This window comes from Ursus arctos, unplaced genomic scaffold (assembly GCF_023065955.2).
Source record: "Ursus arctos isolate Adak ecotype North America unplaced genomic scaffold, UrsArc2.0 scaffold_28, whole genome shotgun sequence".
Classification (NCBI taxonomy): domain Eukaryota; kingdom Metazoa; phylum Chordata; class Mammalia; order Carnivora; family Ursidae; genus Ursus; species Ursus arctos.
The window spans coordinates 11,792,540-11,815,766 of record NW_026622963.1 but is presented as its reverse complement, the minus strand read 5'-3'; the positions used below and the strand labels follow the sequence as shown (position 1 = coordinate 11,815,766).

Below are 23,227 nucleotides of genomic sequence, written 5' to 3'. Positions count from 1 at the left end.
AGATGATCTGAAGTTGAGCTGTGGTCTGTGCAATGACTGGCATACTTCCAGTCTACCCTCTCACCTAGTGCAGCCCTTTAAGATCTCAACCAAAAACATGGGGGTTTTGCTACAGTCCCTACCATTGATAGTCTTAGACTACATTTTTAATTCACCAGTTTTGCAACAATGTCAAAAATGTTACTCAGCTTCTCATCTACTTTTGGATCACCAACTGTACCCAGCCACAAATGCCGTGTTTCCAGATCTCAGCCCAGTAATTCTTCACTAATTTATTAGCAATTCAGATCCAGTTTATATTTTGTCTACTTTATTGATTGGCATCAGTAGGAGAACTGTTCTGATTTACCTAATCTGTCCATAACTGTAGATATTTTCAAGTCTTTTATTTCCTTAAAAGAAAAGAAACAGTTCTATAATCTGTAACTGGTATTTACAAAGCCTTGCAATTCTAGTTTCTGCTTGCTATTACTCATAATCATTTATTTACTTTTGTGCTCCCATTTTTTGGACTGTGACTATTTGTTCTTGTAAAATTATTTGATAGAAATTATCTCAGGCCCAGGATAAAGGAGTCTTCTTTAAGTGAGGACTTGCATTTCCTTCTGCCAAGTTCCTAGGGATACCACGAATCAATCAGGGATTACTTTAAATTCAATCCACCATTTGAAATGATACAGGTGATGTGAATTTGGGCTGCAAGTCTACTCCAGGGCTGGATTATAGTTATAACTTCTGCACTATGCCATAGTGCATGCTGCACTATGCACTTTCTTTTCAGTCTCTGAGAATGGGGTTCATGATTATATCAAGGAATAGGTTATGGTGGTCTTATCTTTGTAAACAGAAAACCTATTAGATGTCATACCCTAGGCAGCCCTTAAGCTTTTACTTTTGTTCCCCACTCCATGAGGCTTGCAAATCATAACTCAAATTTGCGAGTGTGGCAAATGCCTCTTGGGGGGGGGGGTTCAGTTACAACTGAACACAACTTCTTAAATTCTTGGTTTTTCTTTGGCCTGGTAATTCTTCAATTTCTTCTTAGCAATTTGGTGCTTTTAAGAAAGTTACTTTATATTTTTCCCAGTATTTTTAAATGTTTTTGATGGTAGAGTGGGTTCAAGTACCCTAGACCACCATATTTCTTGCAGAATTGGGTGGAGTTTGTTAAAAACTGTAACATACGCAACACAGCTTACAGACTCTTTCTTTTTTTTTATAATAATTTTTTTATTATATTATGTTAGTCACCATACAGTACATCCCTGATTTTTGATGTAAAGTTCCATAATTCATTAGTTGCGTATAACACCCAGTGCACCATGCAATACATGCCCTCCTTACTACCCATCAGACTCTTTATTTCTAAACAGAATCAGAGAACCCAAAAAGTCAGAAGCGACCTGACGCTGAAGCTTTTTATCTTGATGAAGTCCCACAAGTTCATTTTTGCTTTTGTTTCCCTTGCCTTTGGAGATGTGTCTTGAAAGAAGTTGCTGTGGCCGATGTCGAAGAGGTTACTGCCTATGTTCTCCTCTAGGATTTTGATGGATTCCTGTCTCACACTAAGGTCTTTCACCCATTTGGAGTTTATCTTTGTGTATGGTGTGAGAGAATGGTCGAGTTTCATTCTTCTGTATACAGCTGCCAATTTCCCCTGCACCATTTATTGAAGAGACTGTCTCTTTTCTATTGGATGTTTTTTCCTGCTTTGTCTAAGATTAGTTGACCACAGAGTTGAGGATCCATTTCTGGAGTCTATATTCTGTTCCACCAATCTATGTGTCTGTTTTTGTGCCAGTACCATGCTGTCTTGGTAATCACAGCTTTGTAGCATAGCTTGAAATCAGGCAACGTGATGCCTCCAGCTTTGTTTTTTTTTTTTTCAACATTTCCTTGGTGATTCAGGGTCTCTTCTGGTTCCACACGAGTTTTAGGATTGTTTGTTCCAGCACTTTGAAAAATGTCATTGGTATTCTGATCGGGATGGCATTCAAAGTATAGACTGCTCTGGGTAGCACAGACATTTTAACTATGTTTATTCTTCCAATCCATGAGCATGGAATGTTTTTCCATCTTTTTGTGTCTTCTTCGATGTCTTTCATCAGTGTTCTGTAGTTTCTAGGGTATACATCCATTATCTCTTTGGTTAGGTTTATTCCAAGATATCTTATGGGTTTTGGTGCTATTGTAAATGGAACTGATTCCCTAACTTCTCTTTCTTCAGTCTCATTGTTAGTGTATAGAAATGCAACTGATTTCTGTGCATTGATTTTGTATCCTGCCACATTACTGAATTGCTGTATGAGTTCTAGTAATTTGGGGGTGGAGTCTTTTTGGGTTAGACTTCATCAAGATAAAAAGTTTCTGCACAGCAAAGGAAAGAGTCAACAAAACAAAGAGGCAACCGAGGGAATGGGAGAAGGTATTTGCAAATGACACTACAGCTAAAGGGCTGGTATCCAAGATGTATAAAGAACTTCTCAAACTCAACACCCAAGAAACAAATAATCTAGTCAAGAAATGGGCAGAAGATATGAACACTTTTCCAATGAAGACATACGAATGGCTAACAGACACATGAAAAAATGTTCAACATCATTAGCCATCAGGGAAATTCAAATCAAAACCATATTGACATACCACTTTACACCAGTTAGAATGGCAAAAATCGACAAGGCAAGAAACAACAAATGTTGGAGAGGATGTGGAGAAAAGGGAACCCTCTCACACTGTTGGAGGGAATGCAAGCTGGTACAGCCACTCTGGGAAACAGTATGGAGGTTCCTCAAGACATTAAAAATAGAGCTACACTACGACCCAGCAATTGCAATACTAGATATTTACCCCAAAGATACAGATGTAGTGAAAAGAAGGGGCATATGCACTCCAATGTTCATAGCAGCAAGGTCTACAAACTGGACCACAGCCAAACTGTGGAAGGAACTGAGTTGCCTTTCAGCAGATGAATGGATAAAGAAGATGTGGTATATACATACAATAGAGTATTACTCAGCCATCAGAAAGGATGAATAATTACCATTTGCATCGACATGGATGGAACTGGAGGGGATTATGCTAAGTGAAATAAGTCAAGCAGAGAAAGACAATTATCATATGGTTTCACTCACATGTGGAACATAAGGAATAGCAGGGAGATCATTAGGAGAAGGAAGGGAAAAATGAAGTGGGGGGAAGCAGAGGGGGAGATGAACCATGACAGACTATGGACTCCTGGAAACAAACTGAGGGTTTTAGAAGGGGGGGGATGGGCTAGCCCAGTGAAGGGTATTAAGGAGGGCATATATTGCATGGAGCACTGGGTGTTATATGCAAACAATGTATCATGGAACACTACATCAAAAGCTAATGACATACTGTATGGTGACTAACATATCATAATAAAAAAATTAATTAAAAAAAAAAAGAAGGGACCTGACACAAACAGTTAGTACTACAATAGGCATGTTTCCTCAGTTTCTCAATCTCTTTCATTACAAGAGTGTTTTTGTGCATCACAAAGTTTAACCTGTTAAATCTAAAGTAGTTCTCAGAACTTTAGAAAAAGTATCTAAGGAAAACTGTATCAAAGCAGTAACAGAAAGTGTCAGTGTGTTGAGATCTCAATTAAGAGGGTTAAAGACCTCAAGATTCATCTCTCACCATTCCTCAGGGAGTGCTTGCCCGAGTTCCACCAGGCCCACCCCTGTCACTTCTAGGCTGTCTTCAAATCCTTCACTGGGTACTTGGCTTTGGCTCTAATGATTTTGTTACTCCAGGCAGTTTTCCAAACAAAAACGAATGGTTATTTACAATTCCTAGACTGAAATCATAAATATCAGCTGAATTTCACTGAAATGTCAGTATAACTCTATGAACAGAATTCCACATAAAGTGAGTCTGTTTTGGCTAGGTAATAGGGATTCTGGTTATAAAAATAGCAAAAGGATCTTATTGTAGGTAAGTTTAGACTCTCAGGTGGTCCTGCAGTGTATACTCTGAGGACAGCTTTACAGCATGGTTTCTGCCACAGACCATTTAGACTGGGAGCCAGACTACATTTTTCTCCCCAAAATTATAAGGAATCAGTGGTATTCCAGTAAATTGCCCCTTTGTGAATGAAATAACTTTAGATTTTCATACTGAATACCTTTCTTATACAGATCATTTTACTTTTTCCTCAAAAATTCTGTGATTATTTCAGTGTAAAACAATATTCATGAGATAAGGCGTACATAGTGGTATCTTCAAGTAAATCCCTTTTAGTTCAAAGTATAAGTACCCTTTATAAAAATAATCAGTATGTGCTAATTTTAAAATAGAGATTTTTCTAAGTCTATCAAACCTCCAAACACTCCTATCTAGCACATGTCTGATAATTAGCAGTTTCTCAACTCTCTGACGCTCTGAAAGGGATGTTATACAGAAGAACTGACTCTGTGTGGCTCTGCCACAATAACTCAGTGAGTACGCTGCTTTCAGTTCCTACAGAGGATTATACCATCTGACGCCAAAATGCAGCCGAACACTATCTTGTGAAGCTGGTTATTCATGTGCCTGAGAACTCTGAGGCATATGCCCTAGACAAGAGCAATGATTCTCAAAGTATGATCCTTGGACCAGCAGCATCAGTGTCACCTGTGAAATACAAATTCTTAGAAACCCAAGGTGTGGTGGGTTTAACAAGTCCTAAGTGATTCTGATGTAGACTAAAGTCTGAGGCTCCCCAATTTGGAGAAATTTGTTCGTTTGCTCTGACACAAGAATGTCTGAGCAGCACTGTCTCTAATCACTCACTTTCTTTTCTCTCTCTCACACACAAACCCATACACATTCAACCCTGGAAAACAATGTCTGTGTCAGGAAAATGGATTAAAAACTTGTATTATTAACACAGTGAAGTACTCATTCACAACAGAGAAAATAAATGAAAAACAGCTACATTTATAAGCTTAAATAAAACTTACAATCATAATTTTGATTGAAAAAAATCATAGATGTCTACACTATGATATTTTATAAAGGTCAAATACAAGCAAAACTAAATAATATATTAATACAATTATAAATGTGATAAAAAATAAAGATATTAAAAAAAAAAGAAAAGATATCCCTTTAATACTCTATAGTATTTCCTTCAAAGGGAGCAGAGATGGGAATGGGGGTGGAAGGATCACTGGGAACCATAGATATACTGGGAACAGTCTAGTTTTTAAGTTGGGTGGTGAATTCACAGCTGTTCACTACATTTAGGTTATTTATATCACTACATTCTTTTGTGTATCTCAAATATTATAAATTTAAACCCAGAAAACAAAAAATAAAAAAAATGCAGATAATAAACAAAGATGGCTATTACATCAAATAGAAAAATTAGAAACCAACTAAGTGATATAAATTGCATAAACTGTGATATGTTCATTTGGTCACAAGGAATTTTTAAAGACATGAGAAAAAATTTATGATAAAATCAGCCAGATAACATAATGTGAGAAATGTACAATAAAAAGATAAGAAAATACAATAAAATGTCGATAGTGGGTATTACGGGGAATTTATTTCTTCTTTATACACTTAAAATTTTCTATACTGAATAATAAATACTTTAAAAATCATTAAGAATTTTTTTAACTATGGCAAGAACATTTAATGACTCTAAGTCATTAAGGAAAACTGCCAAATTTTCTGCTGGAAACAGTAAGGAAATCGGTGCTTTGTGGAAATCTGGCTGTGATTCATGAGTTCTATAATTCAAAGTTTTACATTTTCTGCCATAAAATTGTATACCTTTATTACTGTGATTCCAATTAAATTAATTTTATTTTTGGTTGTGTGGGAAAAATATGACTGACCCATATTTTTGCTATTGAGGATTTCAATTAAAACCACTGAAAACAACACCAATTTAATTAAGAATGAGAGAGAGAAAAAAAAAAAACACATTGATCAGTGGTTGACCAGCTTTTGGAAACACAGAAGAAATACACAAATGAGAGTCAGCCTTATAGTCCTATGTCTTGTCATAGTGAGAAAGAACCACAACTATTAAGGCCAACAAGGCAAGAGATCAGTTACATACCTTTTTTTCCAATACTCTAGTGATCTCGCCTAGGGTCCGATCTAAAGCAGAAACTTTATTGTTTGCCCATGAGCCACTGTCTTGTACTTGCAGTTGTTTTAGAAGATCTTTAGCTAATCGCTGAAGCCTTCAATACAAAATAACAGGGAAGAATGACTTTAATGAATTAGACTATTTCACTTTCCTAAACATTTTGAAATAAAAGTTACTTTCATTATTGTAGTAGAAACTGCTTCACAGAGCAGCTTTGAAGAGGAAGAAACAAACCACACCTCAGAGGCTGGTATTACTCTACATTCATGAATATCAACCTAGTCCTCATGGCACAAAATAGAACTAGAGGACAGTACTGTGCGTCCACAGGATTAGCCAGAACAGCAGCTACCAACAGTTTGTGTGTGACACTTGAATTAGAACAGAACTGTAGATGGGGAGGTGAGACTATGATGGCAGAGAAAATGCGTGTAAGAAACTCAACAGGTTTTCATATTTCGATTCAAATCTTCAAGGTAGGTTTGGATATTATGTTGTAAGCATTGTAAACTCTCAAAATGTCAAACTCCCCATGTTTCAGTTTACAAGCAATTTGGGGACTGCCTGCCACTGATGCTGTCATTGTGTTTAGAGCAATTATTTGCTTTTCACCAGGAAATAACACACATTACTTAGACTTTCATGAGTGAAGGATTCTTTCATGAGAAAAGTGTGTAATATTTCTTTGCAGCCCTTCCTTCTTCTGTTTCATATACCTCATTCTGAGCGATCGCTCCTTTCCACTTATTTGCTTAAGTAGCCCACCAACAGATATTCACCAGACACATTCCCAGATCTCTCCACTTCTCCCCTATACATTACTTCCCTGTTGTCTCACTTCTATTTTTACCTATGATAGATTCTGTAGGCCATCATTACAGTCACTTTATGGCAAACATGCTACATTCCCTCTCTGTTCTGTTTGTTAACTCCTACCAGCCAAACCCCAGCAGTGGTAATAATCACTAATGTTTAACTCTTTTTGTAGTCCAGCACCATTCTCAGTGTCTTGATGTATTAATTTATTAAGCTGGATACTGAACATCTGCCAGCCTTTTCCAACTCTGATCTTCATAGGACTAGAAGCTATTATACTGAACAGTGCAGAAGCACTGTCTTAACTTCATGAAAGAGGGCTCCTGTCTACCTGTTCACTGACTTATCCACACCACCTAATATGCTACTTCTAACATTAGTGCACTCAACAGATATTTAATGATGAATAGACTAATAAGAAATTTCTTCTTTAATCTTAATAATATCCATAACTTCATAGGTTACAAAAAACATTAATGTACATGATATTATGTACTCCTATGAAAACAATCCATTAGTATTATCCTCATTTGAAAAATGAAGAAACTAAGGTCAGACAAATTCAATGACTTTCCCAAGGTCTCACGACTGGTAAAAGTTATTACTAGGATTAGGCCTTTGATCCTCAAATCTCATGCTTTTTTTCTCCAAACCATATTAATCAATTCAACTAAGGACATTTTATCCACAAATAAATAACACCACAGAATTATATATATAAATCTCCTTTTGAAGATCGGAAGTAATTAATGTAATGTACCTAACACCATTCAGGAGTAAAGTAGATATTCAATAAATGATCAACTATTATCACTATTCATTGACAGAAGGTCTCAATCTAACAAAAGGAAAAAGGGAATATAAAAAACACAAAAAAAGAATAAGAACAACATACTTCTTTTCTCTTTCAATCAAATACGGGCTGGAGTCCCATCCGATTAAAGTTACTGACCTTATCATGTTGAGGAATATTGGCAGCGAACTTTACTGTGTGATAGATAAGTGGCCACTTCAGCTTTTGGCTGAATAAAACTTGCACAGCATGTAACTAAATATCCAGACATAGCCAAGGATGCATATGAATCTAGCAGTATTCTCACGAAGAATGGTCACATTCCACTGAAAACCAGGGGCACTTAGGGAGGCACAAGGACCATTTTAATTCACAGAATACAAGAGGCTTGTATTTCACCCTGAGGTAAATCAAATCTGGGATTCATATGAACCTACCCTTCAAGGAAGAATGCCAAATCAAGGGGATGATTTGGTAACATGAGATAAACCTCTGTTTCATTCCCTGCCTCCACAGAAGTACCACAAATAATATAGCCCCTCTCAAGAAAAAGCATTAGATTTTGATTCATACTATGAATAATTATAGACTGTCAGGACTTAAGCCCTGAAAGTTATACTTTTCCTATCGGGGAAGAAAAGAAGCTGTTTAGAGGGTATAGTTTGTAACACAGTAATTGTTATCTGAGTTACTTCTGGCAGAAAAACTTTCTAGCATGAAAAGAAGTAGAGGCTTTGTAACTCCTAGCCTAGAACATGAATGAGAATTATCTGTCAGATAAATAGCTTTGTGGAAAATGTTGTAAAGTCAAATACTTTCTTCTCAAAACTTAAACAAATCCCCACAACAACTCTAACTTCAACTGTCACTGGTAAATGTGAAATGCAAATGTATTTCTGTAAGGAGCCCTAATCTGTTTCACAAAGTTTTGGGCAGTTCATTAGGATCACTGGGATGATTTGTAAAAATATAAGGAGACTGGGTCCACTTTAGGAAATATTGCTCTTTAGTATGATGGACAGGAAGATATAAACACATTAACATTTTTTTCTTTCACTTCCTCTATTTGAAAGGTATATAGTATAAATTCAGGGCAATTGGTTCCCCTTCTGTTTTTAAATAAATATGTTGAAGACTTTATTTCAAAATATAAAAGCTTAAGAAATCCCTGTATAAGATGAAAAAATCAGAGTACATACATTGCCTCCTACATTAGACACCTTTCATTTTTGCCTGCCAGCATCCCTTCTGGTAGAAAAAGAACCCATCTTTCCCTTTTAAGGAACCACCTTGCCTTCACATTACATGGGTGTACTTGATGTGCTCAGTGCTATCGGGATGTTGCTATTCCCAGGCCCTCACTCTCAGTGGAAAGAGCTAGGAAATGTGTGTATATTACTGAAAAATAAATATAAAAAATATATATCATATATATATCCCTACATATTTATATCTATATTTCTATTTCTATATATTAGAAAATACAATTAAAACCAATACCTAGAATTCCAATTTGCTACAGGGTCTATTTCCCCTGGATATTTTTAACACTTCTTCAAGAGTGAGCAATCTACCTTTCATCATTCTTAATATATTTATATATTTGATGAATCCCCCTACATGTAACGTATCATCTCTCTTTCTTTTCTTTTTTTTTCTTTTTTCTTTTCTTTCTCTTTTCTTTTCCTTTCTTTTTTTTCTTTCTCTCTTCCTTCCTCCCTCCCTCCTTTCCTTTTTCCTTTTTCTTTTCTTCTTTCTTTTTCTTCGTTTGTTTGTTTCAAGATTTTATTCACTTATTTGAGAGAGAGAGAGAGAGAGAGAATGAGCAGTGGGAAGGGTCAGAGGGAGAAGCAGACTCCCCGCTAAGCAGGGAGCCTGACATGAGGCTTGATCCCAGGACCCCAGGGTCATGACCTGAGCCTAAGGCAGACGCTTAACCGACTGAGGCACCCACGCAACCCCTATCTTTGTTTCTATATGCATGCTACTATGTCCCTGCTTGGGCTCTGACTCCCCAGCCTGGGCTGTTACGCTTTCTTACCCTGTTTGGGTTTCAACAGGCTTTGTCAGGCTTCCCTCTTCAGTTGGGATCTGATAGATTGTGCCAGGATGTCCTCCCACAGAGTTGCCCTCCTCATTCTGTTCTGACTCACCAAACCAGGCCATGGTGCCCAACTCACATAGAAGCTCCCTTGTCTCTGCTTGGGCTCTGAGACCCCACATTTGGCCACCCCTCTTACCCCTGCATAAATGTCCACCTCAGTCAACTCAGGCTCTGACATCCTTACTGTGCCACAGCTACCTCTAGCATCTCCCCAGTGCAGATGGTTGCTTGGGTTCTCTTATCTAACAACTTCAGGATTAAATTTTTCTGGAAAGGGAAGGGGTAATCAGAGGAAGAGAGAGAGTCATTTTCATTTATTAGCTAGAATAATTTAATAAGGAGACACTTTACTACTATCAGGTTACCAAGTTCAATCAGTTACAATAATTTTCCTTTTGGAAGCTCAAATTGTCCTATCTTTGTCCAGTAAAAAACTATTAAGTTGGCTACTGATTCCGCTGAAAAAACACTGATTGAGAGCTTTCTTGCCATCTAGTATGTCAGGGCATCTGGGTCTAGAATTAGGCATTTTTCTAAAAAAGTTCTTGCTTCTTTTAGTGAGAAATGATATTTCAAGTCCCAAATCAATGAGCTTCCTGCCACTGTGTTGATCACTGTTTCTAGGCCTCTTCAATGGACAGAGCTAGGAAATAAATGTGTGTATACACACACTCATATATATACACGCATGTACACAAAATATGTACACACACAAATAAACATACACATAACACTTTCTGAAAGATAAAATACCTCATAAATTCATATAATTCAAATTCAGTCCTGCAGGGGTGTTACCTGATCTGCTATAGCAAATCTATCTCCTTTCTTGCAAACTGAGGACTCAGCTTCTCAGGAACATGGAATAAAAGAATTTTAGTTTCCATAATATCCTTTACTTTATCCCACTTAATATGCACAACAGACTCAGAATAACATTATTAATATCATTACCAATATAATTAGAAAATAGTTACTTTATTAGCATGTTTTCCTCATATTCACTAATACTTTTCTTAGTTATACTACAGAATTACTAGATACAGTTATTACGTAATATTTTTTTTCTTTTGGCCATCAGTTAGTCATAGTTCTGTAAGAAACTATAACTTTTTTTTTCTTTTTTAAGGATTTTACTTATTTATTTGACAGAGAGAGACAACCAGCGAGAGAGGGAACACAAGCAGGGGGAGTGGGAGAGGGAGAAGCAGGCTCCCAGCGGAGGAGCCTGATGCGGGGCTCCATCCCAGAACGCTGGGATCACGCCCTGAGTCGAAGGCAGACGCTTAACGACTGAGCCACCCAGGCGCCCCAGAAACTATAACTTTTATGTTCATCGCTAGTCCTTAAATTGATGTTTTTTTAAATAATTTTGATTGTCTACAAATTCATTTTTTAAGATTTAAGATCCTCAAGAAAAAAATGTGGGCCAAGGATTTTGCAACTGGCAAAACTGATTTTTTAAAAAAGATTTTATTTATTTTTGCAAGAGAGTAAGAGCAGGAGCAAGAGAGAGCACACAGAGGGAGAGGGAGAAGCAGGTTCCCCACTGAGCAGGGAGCCCCACACAACCCCAAGACCCCGAGATCATGACCTGAGCTGAAGCAGATGCCTAACCGACTGAGCCACCCAGGTGCCCCAGAAAAACTGATTTTTGAAGGCATAAAGTTATCAACATGCAAGGGCAAGGCAGGACTGTTCACATGAGCCCTTCCAGAGGAACCCAATTGAAAATGAGGTTCAGGTGCTTTTGTCAAATTGGTTCCCTACACTATGCAGTGAAAACATTATTTGGGGGTTCTTCTTCTTTCTTTACAACTGTTATCCCAGTTGCTTCTTTTTGCTTTCTTTCACACTGATGTCAATACCATGCAGGTCTTGTGGCTGTTTGGATTTACTTGTTTTTTGGATTTCCTGGAGCTATCTGGTAATGTGGTTTTTTTTGTAAATGCTGCCATGCATTTTTGGTTTTAACTATTTATGTAGTTTCTATCTGAGGAATTGGAGACACTGAAAAATTATGCTTCTATTGCTATTGCTGTTTTTTCCCTAGGTTTAAAATTTAAAGGAACATCCTGGTTGCCCAGTGGACAACAGACTGTAGTAAGGAAAAGCAGAAGCAGTGTAAGATTAATTAGGAGGATACTACAATAACCCAGATGAGAGATGATAGTAGGTTAGACTAGAGTATTTACTACGGAGGTAATGAATAGTGGTCAGATTCAGAATATATTTTAAGGATAGGGCCAACAGAATTTGTTGATGGTCGGAAAGTGAAGTGAAAAGAAAGAGAGGATGACTCTAAAGATTTTAATTTCAAAGGATGGACTTATCATTTCCTAAAGATGAACAAAAAATACCAGGGGTAAGGTTGGGGAGCAAATTTCAGGAATTTTTTTCACATGTTCACCTGAGGGGTCCAACTGAACAGATATCCACGTGGAAATACCAAGCAGGAAGTATGAGTCTGGAGTTCTGAGGTAAGGGCTGGGTTGGAGTCATATATTTAAAATCCATCAGTGACTAAATGTTTAAAGTCATAAAACTGAGTAAGACTGCCAAGGGAATAATTCTGCGTTTGAACTCTCAGGACAAAGGCATGCTAATGTTGGAGGTCAAGGAGACAAGAAAGAACCAAGCAAAAGATACTGAAAAAGAGCAGCCAGTCAAGTAAGAGGAGAATCCAGAGAAAGTTCTATAATAGATTGTTACATTAATGGCCCCCCTTGAATTATGTCTTGCTATCCATGACCTGTACAGTCTCCTACAGTGATTCTGGACTTGGTGAAATGACTTGGTTTGGCCAATGGGACATAAGCAAATGTAACACAAGCAGAGGCTTAATAAGACTTGATATCCCATATGAACATTAATTCAAAAATCCTCAACAGAACAAGCAAAATGAATTCAACATCATATTAAAAGGATTATCACCATGACCAAGTGATCTTTCATCCTCAAGAGGGCTGACCCAGGCTTCCTTACAGGGAAGTCACAGAGGAGCAAGAAAGTGAGGTTGAAAGCAGAAGCCTCAAGACTTCTAAGGCCAAGTCTTGGGAATCACCTATTGCTTCCATAGTAGTCAAAAGACCAGAACAATTTTTTTATTATAATAATATTTTTTATTATATTATGTTAGTCACCATACAGTACATCCCTGGTTTTGTTTTGTTTTTTTTTTTTTTAAAGATTTTATTTATTTATTTGACAGAGAGAGACAGCCAGCGAGAGAGGAAACACAAGCAGGGGGAGTGTGAGAGGAAGAAGCAGGCTCCTAGCGGAGGAGCCTGATGTGGGGCTTGATCCTAGAATGCTGGGATCACGCCCTGAGCTGAAGGCAGATGCTTAACACCTGTGCCACCCAGGCGCGCCCATCCTTGGTTTTTGATGTAAAGTTTGATGATTCATTAGCTGCGTATAACACCTAGTGCACCAATTTCAAGAGGAAAGGAAATAGAGTCCACCTCTTGATGGAATAGTGGTAAAGTTATATTATATTGCACAGGGGTATGCCTCCAGGAATGGCTCAACTTCTGGCTATCTTTGTAAACACTATCGCACCACCATATATTAAATTTCCTCAAATATTTGAATCTGTTTCTAGATTGTTTTTAAAAATCTCTTCCATCAATTTGCATTTTTATTCATGTGCCAAAGCAAAACTATTTTAACTATGCAGGTATCATAAAGATATTATTAAGTATCTGTTAGCACAGTTCTATCTCATTCTTCTTTTAAATTTTTTTTCCTAGAAACTCTTATTTTTCCATACGTTCTTTAAAATGATTCTATTTTTTATAAGGTATTTTACTCAGATTATGTTTCATTTGTAAGATAATTTAGAGAATTTACTATACCATGTTTTTTATCCAAGAGTATAATGTGTCTTTCCATTATGTAAGTCTTCTTTTATACCCTTTGTTAGCATTTTAAAGTTTTTAATTTTTATGGAGCCTTCATATTTCTTGTTAAGTTTATTTTAAGTTTATTTTTCTATTGCTCCTGTAAAGGATATTTATGTTTTCTAACTGGTTATCAGAAAAGAAAGTATTCATATTGTAGCCTGGATGTTGCACAACCTTAAGGCAAGTTACTCACCCGCTGTAAGGCTTAGTTTCCCTAATGAAATTCATTGAGTTATTATTAGGAATAAAGGAGTCAACACAAGTAAAGAGCCTGGAATGAGGCAAAGGCTCAGTAAACATTACCTATGATTAATATCACCACATTAATCTGGTAATCAGCCATCTTACTGAATTGATTCTCTAACATCTACTAGTTTTTCACTTGATTCTCTTGGGTTTTCCAGATATACAGTATCATCATAATCTTGATAATTTTGTCAACTTCTTTAATATTTTACAAACTTTTTTCTTTTAGAATGGCAATGACTAATAGTTTCAAAACAATAATTAATAGAAGTAATTTTCTGATGGGTTTCTCATTTCTGGCAGGCAACAATATCTCTGTTTCAAATGTAAAAAATTGCTGCATTAAAATGCTATAGCATATCTACACCAACCACTGGTTATAGATATTCCTCAATTTCTGGCAGTTAAGTTCTTTCTTGACTTTTTCACTATGAAAAATAATAAAATAAAAAAAACAATAAAAATAAAATAAAATAATAAAATAGTCATCTTTGAATATAAATATTTGGGCACATTTTCCATTATTTCCCTCAGCAATCTAAAGTAGATGTTCTAAGCTCTGGATTCACATTGCTTTTCAATAAGACTACACTAACCTGCACTCCCATCAGCAGTGTTTTTCAGTACCTTCCTCACTACACCTCTACTGGTAATATCTTTGAGAGAAGCAAAATGATGGCAGTTTTGTTTAGCTATTGTGTGGTTAAACTAACACCCAGTGGTGGAGTCTGAATCCTCATCTATCAAGTGGCCCTGGCAACAATCCTGAACGAGACCTCCTCAGAGGAAGAACTAGCCTGGTGCTGCCAGAACCTATTGTGCTAGAACAGGATTTTTCTACATAGGCACTACTGATGTCTTGGATGAGATAATTCTTTGCTTCAGTCTTGCCCACTGAAGAGTGTTTAAGAGCATCCCTGGGTCTCTATGCACTTGATGGGACAAGCACCATTTCTCCAAGCTGTGATAATCAAAATGTGATCACATCCCCAAGCACACCCAAATGTCTCCTGGCAAAATTGTCCCCTGCTGGAAACCACTGTGCTAGAAGAATGAAGTTCTACGCTTCAGATATAAAGCTTAGGATCATAGGAATACAAGTTCAGATAAACCTTTATATAGGCAGGCATCAGTAAGACAGAGAAATAAAATGCAGAGTAAAATACTCACTTGGCTTTATAAGGTGAGTCAGATCCACAATTTTTTGTTTCCATTAAACTCTCATATTCCTTGGCCCTGAAGAGAAAAAAGTTTTATCACTGTTAGTTATTTTGCTGCTAATTTTTATAACAAACTAAAACCCTGACTATGTTTTTCCTGTCCCAGTATTAGAAACATTAGTGTAACACTTTGATTTCTAAGACTACTTCTTTAAAATACTATAAATGCTATCAAAGAAAGACTAAAAAATAAATATTTCTTCATAAGATAAAGAGGAGCTTCATAAAAACATTTCTCAGTTTACAGACCTGGTATAGAATGGGGCTTGTTTTTCAGCAATGTTAAAATCATGATAATTAAATCTGAAATCATATTAAGTTTCTACAGGATAGCTGAAGTAGCTAAATATTCATATATCTTAAGAATTATATGATACAAAATTGAATATAAGAATAGTTATTTACCATTAGAAATAATTTAAAAGGCAGTGGGAATGACTAGACACTCAAAGATATGTCTTCTTTTGTTTTTGTTATTTGTACTTGCTAAATACCAAAAGTCTGGAAAAATCTGAGATGACATTTCTCTGCCACTGTCTAACTAGGCTCTAGCTTGCTTGAACTAATATCCAATAGGGAGAGCCATCAACAGTTAATTAATCTAACATAGGTGTCACTACAGCAATCCATTAATATTGACTTAATTTGTAAATTTCTGTTTGAAAGAAAAAGAGGAAAATACTAGTTTAAATTTTATCTGCTCACCCAAAGGGTCCTAGTCTCAAAGAATTAGTCTAGTGACCTATGAAAGAATAAGTCACAATGTGTATACCAATCCAGACTGCAATGAGAAAGTAAGTAATACTTCATTAAAAAAATCATGAAAGATGCAAATTACAACAGCTCTAATAAGGAAAAAGCAAACTAGCACATGTTAAATGTGGGATCAAAAGAATAACTAAATTAGAGTTAAACATTAAATTATACATTGTTGTGACCTACACATGCTCATTGCTATCAGCCAAAATATTAAGGCATACCAAAACGAGGAAATAACCACTTACAGTGGCAAATAATTTGAACCTGTATGAAAGGGAGGAAAAGCAACAATTATGGAAGGTTGAATATCTTTCAAGTATTCTTCCAGGAGCTAAACATCCATCGTCTCATACACAGTCCTAAAAACTCAATATGGTATAATCCCCATTTTACAAAGAAGAAACTGAGGCTTAAGAAGAGGCCTATTATATCAAAAAATACATTTATCTAAGGTTTAAAGTGGGAAGGATCAAGTCCATTCTTTCATTCATGCACATAAAACTAAAAAATTATCCAAAAAATTCTAACTTTACCTGAAATGTTGGTTAATCACTTTTTCCTAATTTGAATCTTGTCTTGATTCACTTTACAGCAAATATGTATTTCCAGAGTTTCTACTCTGTATAAACTAAGAGGAACATACATTGCAAGGATGAGGTATAAACACAGTAGGAATATTCAAAGAATTTATTCTCCATAAGGAAGAGGAAGACATAACACTATGAAAGGATACCCAAGTCTACAAAGCAGAGTGAGAGATGAGTAATGCCACAAATGCTCACTTCCAGCTAGGATGCTAAAGGTAAGTTTCCTGAAGGATATGGAAGGATATGCTTGAAAGATAGGTAGCATCTGAATACACACAAAAATGAGGAAATGGCATTAACAGCAAAGAAAAGTGAGCGAACGATGCTGAACAACATGGGAAAACACTAGTTATGCTTAGGGAATAGTATACAGATTCTGGATCTGTACTGGATCTGTATATATATATATATATATATATATATATATATATATATATATATATATATTTAAAAATTCTTCAGAGTTTCTTGAAATGAAGGTGTCACAGCAACAAATTATCTCAGCTTTTATTTATCATGGAATATACTAATTTCTCTTTCACTTTTGAAGTTTTGCCAGACAGAATTTTTTGGTGACAATTTGTTTTTGTTTTTGTAACCAGGAAACTGAATATGTCATCCTACTGCCTTCTAGCCTTTCTAAGTTCTGATGAGAAATGAACTGTTAATTATATTAAGAATGTTTTCTATATAAAGAGCTGCTTCTTTTTTTTAAAAGATTTTATTTATTTATTTGAGAGACAGCAAGAGAGTGAGCATGAGCATGGGGCAGGAGGGGCAGAGGGAGAGGGAGAAGCAGATTCCCCACTGAGCAGGAAGCCTGATGCGGGGCTCAATCCCAGGACCCTGGGATCATGACCTGAGCTGAAGGCAGACACTTAACCGACTGAGTCACCCAGGTGCCCCCACTTTTGCTGCTTTCAAGATTCTTTGTCCTTGTCTTAACACAGTTTTATTGTAATGTGTCATAGTGTGGATCTCTGAGTTTCTCTTACTTAGAGAGTACTTAAGATGTACTTAAAAGTACATGTCTTACTTGGATGTGCAGGTTCATATTTTCCATTAAATTTGGAAGTTTCCACCCATAATTTCCTCAAATATTCATTCTGCTCTTTTTTCTCTCTATTCTCCTCCTGGGACTTCCTTTCTGTATATGTTGGTCCCATGCATCTTTCAAACTCTGTTCATTTTATTCATTCTTTTCCCCTTCTGTTCCGTGGAGATAATCTCAACTAATTTAACTTCAAGTTTACTAATTCTTACTTCTACTTGCCCAAATTAGCTGTTCAATTCTTCAAGTGAATTTTTCATTTCAGTCACTGTATTTTTCAACAACAAAATTTCTATTCACTCCTTTTTATGGTTTTTAATTATATATATTAAAATATAAATTTAATATAATATCATCATTACTATTCCTCAGTTGGTTAGATATTGTTCTCATGGGTCCTTTAGTTCTCTGGGCATATTTGAACATTTTAATCTAAAGTCTTTGTCTAGTAAGGCCAATGTCTGGTTTCCCCTGGGACACTTTCTATTAATTTTTTTTTCCCGTATATAGGCTAACTTTCTTTTTGTTTGAACACCTTGTAACTTTTTGTCAAAAACTAGACATCTGAAATATTATAATGTGGAAACGCTGAAAATCAAATTCTCCTCCTTTGTCAGGGACTACTTGATGTAGTTTTATATTTGTTTAGTAACCTTTCTGAACTAATTTTTCTAAAGTTTGTATTCTTTGTCATTATGGCCACTGAAGTCTCTGTTCAATTAGCTTAGGGATCAACTAGTGATGCAAGTGATTTCCTTAAACACCTGGAATGGCAGAAAAGAAAAAAAGAATCTTAATCTAATATTTGTAAATGAGCTGTGTGCATGGTTGAGGCAAAATGACAAAACTCTGGCAGTTTACAACTCTTCCTTAGCCTGCATTTCCTACTGCATTGAAGCCTGAAGGTCAGCCAGAGACAAGACCTCAGGAACTTTTCAGGTCTTTCCTAAACATGCATCCAGCCCTCAATATGCATGTGGACTTCTAGATTTTTCAAGAGTATGTGGGAACTCTTCAAAGCCCTTATTACTCAAAGCATTTCAATCCTCAGCCTCCGCCACCCCGTGCAAGCTTTTTGATTAATCTATTGTTCGCTCTGTTTTCCCTTGCTCCAGACTATACTAATATGTTTGCCTTTAAATTGTTTTTGACAATTGCCCCTAGGTAGCCTGCCCACCTCTGGGACAATTCTGAGTTAGGTGAAAGACCTTTGTTACCTTTGACATCCTTCAGAGAACCATCAAACAGGTCAAAACAACTATACATCCCTGAACATAAGGTCAGCTTTGCTCCCTCCCTGTATCAGGAATGCAGGTGGTTGTCTTCAAAGATGCTGCTGAGCTAAGGAGTGGAAGATGGAACCAGGGTAAGTTAAAATGCCATTAAACACTCTTAATGACATTTAGCCGATTGGCCTTCATTGTGCCTTCCCCTGGTAGCAGTAAGCTTTTGATTAATTCCCAGCATTCGAAAAAATTGAATCTGACAGTTTCTGCCAGTTAAATCATTGTTTTTAGAGGGGTATGAACTTTTGGATTTCCCTACTGAACCATTTTTCACTCACATAATTCAAGAATTTTTTTTTAATTCAAGAGTCCATAACTTATTTTTTATTAATACAATACATATATTTAACATTATTTCTGCCATTTTATTTTTTGAACCAACTTTACTGAGATATAATTCAAATACCATATAAATGACCCATCTAAATGTACAATTCAATGTTTCTTAATCCATTCACAAGGTTGTGCAGTCATCATCACACTCTAACTTTAAACATTTTTATACTAACTAAATAAAATGCAGTAACTACAAGCCATTAATCCCCATTTCTTTCCTCCTGCTCCCATCCCTAAACACCACTAATCATTCTATGTCTATGAATTTTCCTATCCTGGACATTTCATATAAATGGAATCATATGACACATGGCCCTTTTTGACTGACTTCTTTCATTTAGCATAATGTTTTCAAAGTTCATCCTCATTATGACATGTGTCAGTACTTCATTTCCTTTTAGTCCTAAATACTATTTCATTGTATGGTTACATGTATTTAACTTAACCATTCAACAGATGTTGAACACCTGGGTTGTTTCCACTTTTTGGCTCTTTTCAATAATGCTGCTATGAACAGACGTGTACAAGTTTTATTTTACCACATATTTTCAGTTCGCTTGCATAGAGAACCATGAGTGGAATTACTAAGTCACATGATTATTCTATGTTTAACTTTTCAGGAAATAAGAAACTATTTTCCAAAGTAGATAGACTATTTTACATTCCACCAGTAAGGTATGAAGATTCTAACTTATCCACATCTTTGCTATTGATTATTTTATTAAATATAGCCTTGGTCAGGGCTGGATAAGGACAAGAAGCAAATTATCACACTGGGAAGCCTGCAAGGGGAAGACAAATCCATATAATATTTGGCTTTGAAAACAAGAGGGGCTGAGTTTCATGAGTTCTCACAACCAGTGAGACTTAAAAGCCTAGAATTTTAAATATCAGTGGACTTGGCTCTGGGAGAGCCCAGAGAGCATTAGAAAGTAGAGTCCTGAGGAGGAGGGAAGATGGCAGAGGAATAGGGGGCCTTATTTCAACCAGTCCCCTGAATTTAGCCGGATATCTAACAAACCATTCTGAACACCCATGAAATCAGCCTGAGATGTAAGACTATATACATGGATCTCTATAAGCAGAAAATCTCTGTGGGTCTGGAGGGATGAAGGGCGGAGCCTGATTACACAGGCAGCTATCGGAAGAGAAACAGAAGGGAAGGGAGCTACCATAAGCTAGTGCCAGGAAGGTGAAACAACACTGGAGCGCAGAGGCGTCCCACGCTGGGGACCGGACACAGACTTGCAGACCGGTAGCGGTGGGGAAAGGACTTTAGTACAGCCCCCAGACAGGATCCAGGAGCTGGGGGTGTGGCCAGGCTAACAAGGTGCGGCTCCTGGTTTTAGAAGCACAAAGGGCAGAGAACTGCCTGGTCCTGGGTTCTACTGCTGGGAGAATTGCTGTGGGGCGCACAACCAGGGAGGCTGCGGCTTTTAGCAGCATAGACAGAAATGGAGACTGTGTCCAGGAGAGCTCAGTGAAGAACAGGCAGCGATCTGCCTGCTCTGGGACAGACGTTTGGGTGCAGTCACTTCTGCTCTGACTCTCCGAAGAGATGTGGAAAGCTGCCAGAGAAAAAAGCCTAAAAACCAGTTTTCACTGAGCCCACCCCACCAACAGGGGGCAGGGCAACTCTACTGAACCTGGGTTGCCCGAGTAACAGCATGACAGGCCCCTCCCCCAGAAGACAGGCTGGAAGAACAAGAGGACGACAACCCTAGGGTCCCTATAAAACAGGTGCATCTTGCTTGGGTCATGTTAATACTTTGGACTCTGTACATTCCCTCAACCACCCCCCAACAGAATGACTGAGAGGAGGAACCCCCAACAAAGACAAGAACCAGAGACTAGGGTCTCTACCACAGACCTAATGGATATGGATATAAGCAAAATGTCAGAGATAGACTTCAGAGTAACAATTATGAAGTCGATATCTAGGCTTCAGAAAAATATTAGAGACAATATAGAATCTCTAAGGGCAGAAATGAGATCTAAGCAGGCCGAACTTAAAAATGCTATGAATAAAATGCAATCTAAACTGGATACTCTGATTGCCAGGGTAAAAGAGGCAGAAGAAAGAATTAGTGAGCTAGAAGAGAAGATGACAGAAAAGAAGGAAACCGAGAAGGACTGGAAAAAAACAGCTTAAAGCCCAAGAGATCAGACTGAGAGACAGTAATGATGCCATGAAGCATTCCAATGTCAGAATTACTGGGATCCCTAAGGGGGTGGAGAGACAGAGAGGTCTAGAAGATATATTTGAGCAAATCGTAGCTGAGATCTTACCTAATCTGGGGAAGGAAACAAGCATTCATGTCCAAGAGGACCCCTCCCAAGATCAAAGAGAACAGACCAATGCCCTGACATATAACAGTACAACTCACAAATGTTAGATCCAAGGAAACAATCTTGAAAGGGCTAGGGGGAATACATTTCTTACATACAGAGGGAGGAACATCAGAATAATGTCAGACCTGTCTACGGAGACCCGGCAAGCCAGAAAGGGCTGGCAAGAAATATTCAGTGTACTAAATGGGAAGAATTATCTAGCAAGGCTGTCATTCAGAATGGATGGAGAGAGAATGAGCTTCTAAGATCAGCAGAAACTGAAAGAATATGTGACCACTAAGCCAGCCCTGCAAGAAACATTAAGGAGGGTTTTATAGAAGACGAAAGACCCCAAGAGTAATATAGATCAGAAATTTACAGAGACAAACTATAGAAACAAGGACCTCACAGGCAACATGATGGCACTAAAATCACATCTTCCAGTAATCACTCTCAATGTGAACGGCCTAAATGCTCCCATGAAATGGAACAGGATTGCAAATTGGATAAAAAGACATGACCCATCCATATGCTGTCTATAAGAGACTCATTTTGAAACTAAAGATACATCCAGACTGAAAGTGAGGGGATGAAGAACCATTTTTCATGCCAATGGACCTCAAAAGAAAGCTGGGGTAGCAATTCTCATATCAGGCAAATTAGATTTTAAGCTGAAGACTGGAGTAAGATACAGAGGGACACTATATCATTCTTAAAGGGTCTATCCAACAAGAGAACAACTGTAAATATCTATGCCCCCCCCCATGGGAGCAGCCAACTATACAAGCCAAATGTTAACCAAAATAAAGAATCATACTGAAAATAATACTTTAATAGTGGGAGACATCAACACTCCACTCTCAGCAATAGATCATCTAAGCAGAAGATCAACAAAGAAACAAGAGCCTTGAATGACACTGGACCTGATGGACATCACAGATACATACCAAACATTCCACCCTAAAACAACAGAATGCTCATTCTTCTCGAATGCATATGGAATGTTCTCCAGAATAGACCACATACTGGTCACAAATCAGATCTCAACCGGTACCAAAAGATTGAGATTATTCCCTGCATATTTTCAGACCACAATGCTTTGAAACTGGAACTCAATCACAAGAAAAAATTTGGAAGGAATTCAAACACTTGGAAGCTAAAGACAATTCTGCTAAAGAATGCTTGGGTCAACCAGGAATTTAAGAAGAACTTAAACAATTCATGAAAACCAATGAGAAGGAAAACACCTAGGTCCAAAACCCATGGGATGCTGCAAAGGCGGTTCTAAGTGGGAAATACATAGCCATCCAAGCCTCACTCAAAAAAGTAGAAAAATACCGAATACACAAGCTAATCTTAAATTTAAAGAAACTGGAGAAAGAACAGCAAATAAAACCTGAACAAAGCAGAAGAAGAGAAAGAATAAAGATTAGAGTAGAGATCAATGAATTAGAAATCAGAAATACAGTAGAGCAGATCAATGAACCAAGAAGCTGGTTCTTTGAAAGAATTAATAAGATCAATCAACCTCTGGCCAGACTCATCTGAAAAAAAAAAACAAAACAAAACAGAAAGGACCCAAATTAATATAATTATGACTGAAAGGGGAGAGATCACGAATAACAACAAGGAAACAGAAACAATTATTATCAGCAAGTATATGCCAATAAATTAAGCAATC

General features: G+C 37.1%; 1 protein-coding gene across 14 annotated transcripts in view; it reads right to left on the bottom strand.

The window, feature by feature from the left end:
- Nucleotides 1-23,227, bottom strand: part of SCAPER (S-phase cyclin A associated protein in the ER) — a 522,862-nt gene that overhangs the window by 237,542 nt on the left and 262,093 nt on the right. For all 14 annotated transcript variants that reach the window (XM_057303865.1, XM_048221477.2, XM_048221494.2 and 11 more), the window contains 2 exons: nucleotides 15,147-15,212; nucleotides 6,080-6,206 (listed from right to left, as the gene is read on the bottom strand). In XM_057303865.1, coding sequence (XP_057159848.1) covers nucleotides 6,080-6,206; nucleotides 15,147-15,212 — 193 coding nt within the window. The remainder of the gene's footprint in view (nucleotides 1-6,079; nucleotides 6,207-15,146; nucleotides 15,213-23,227) is intronic.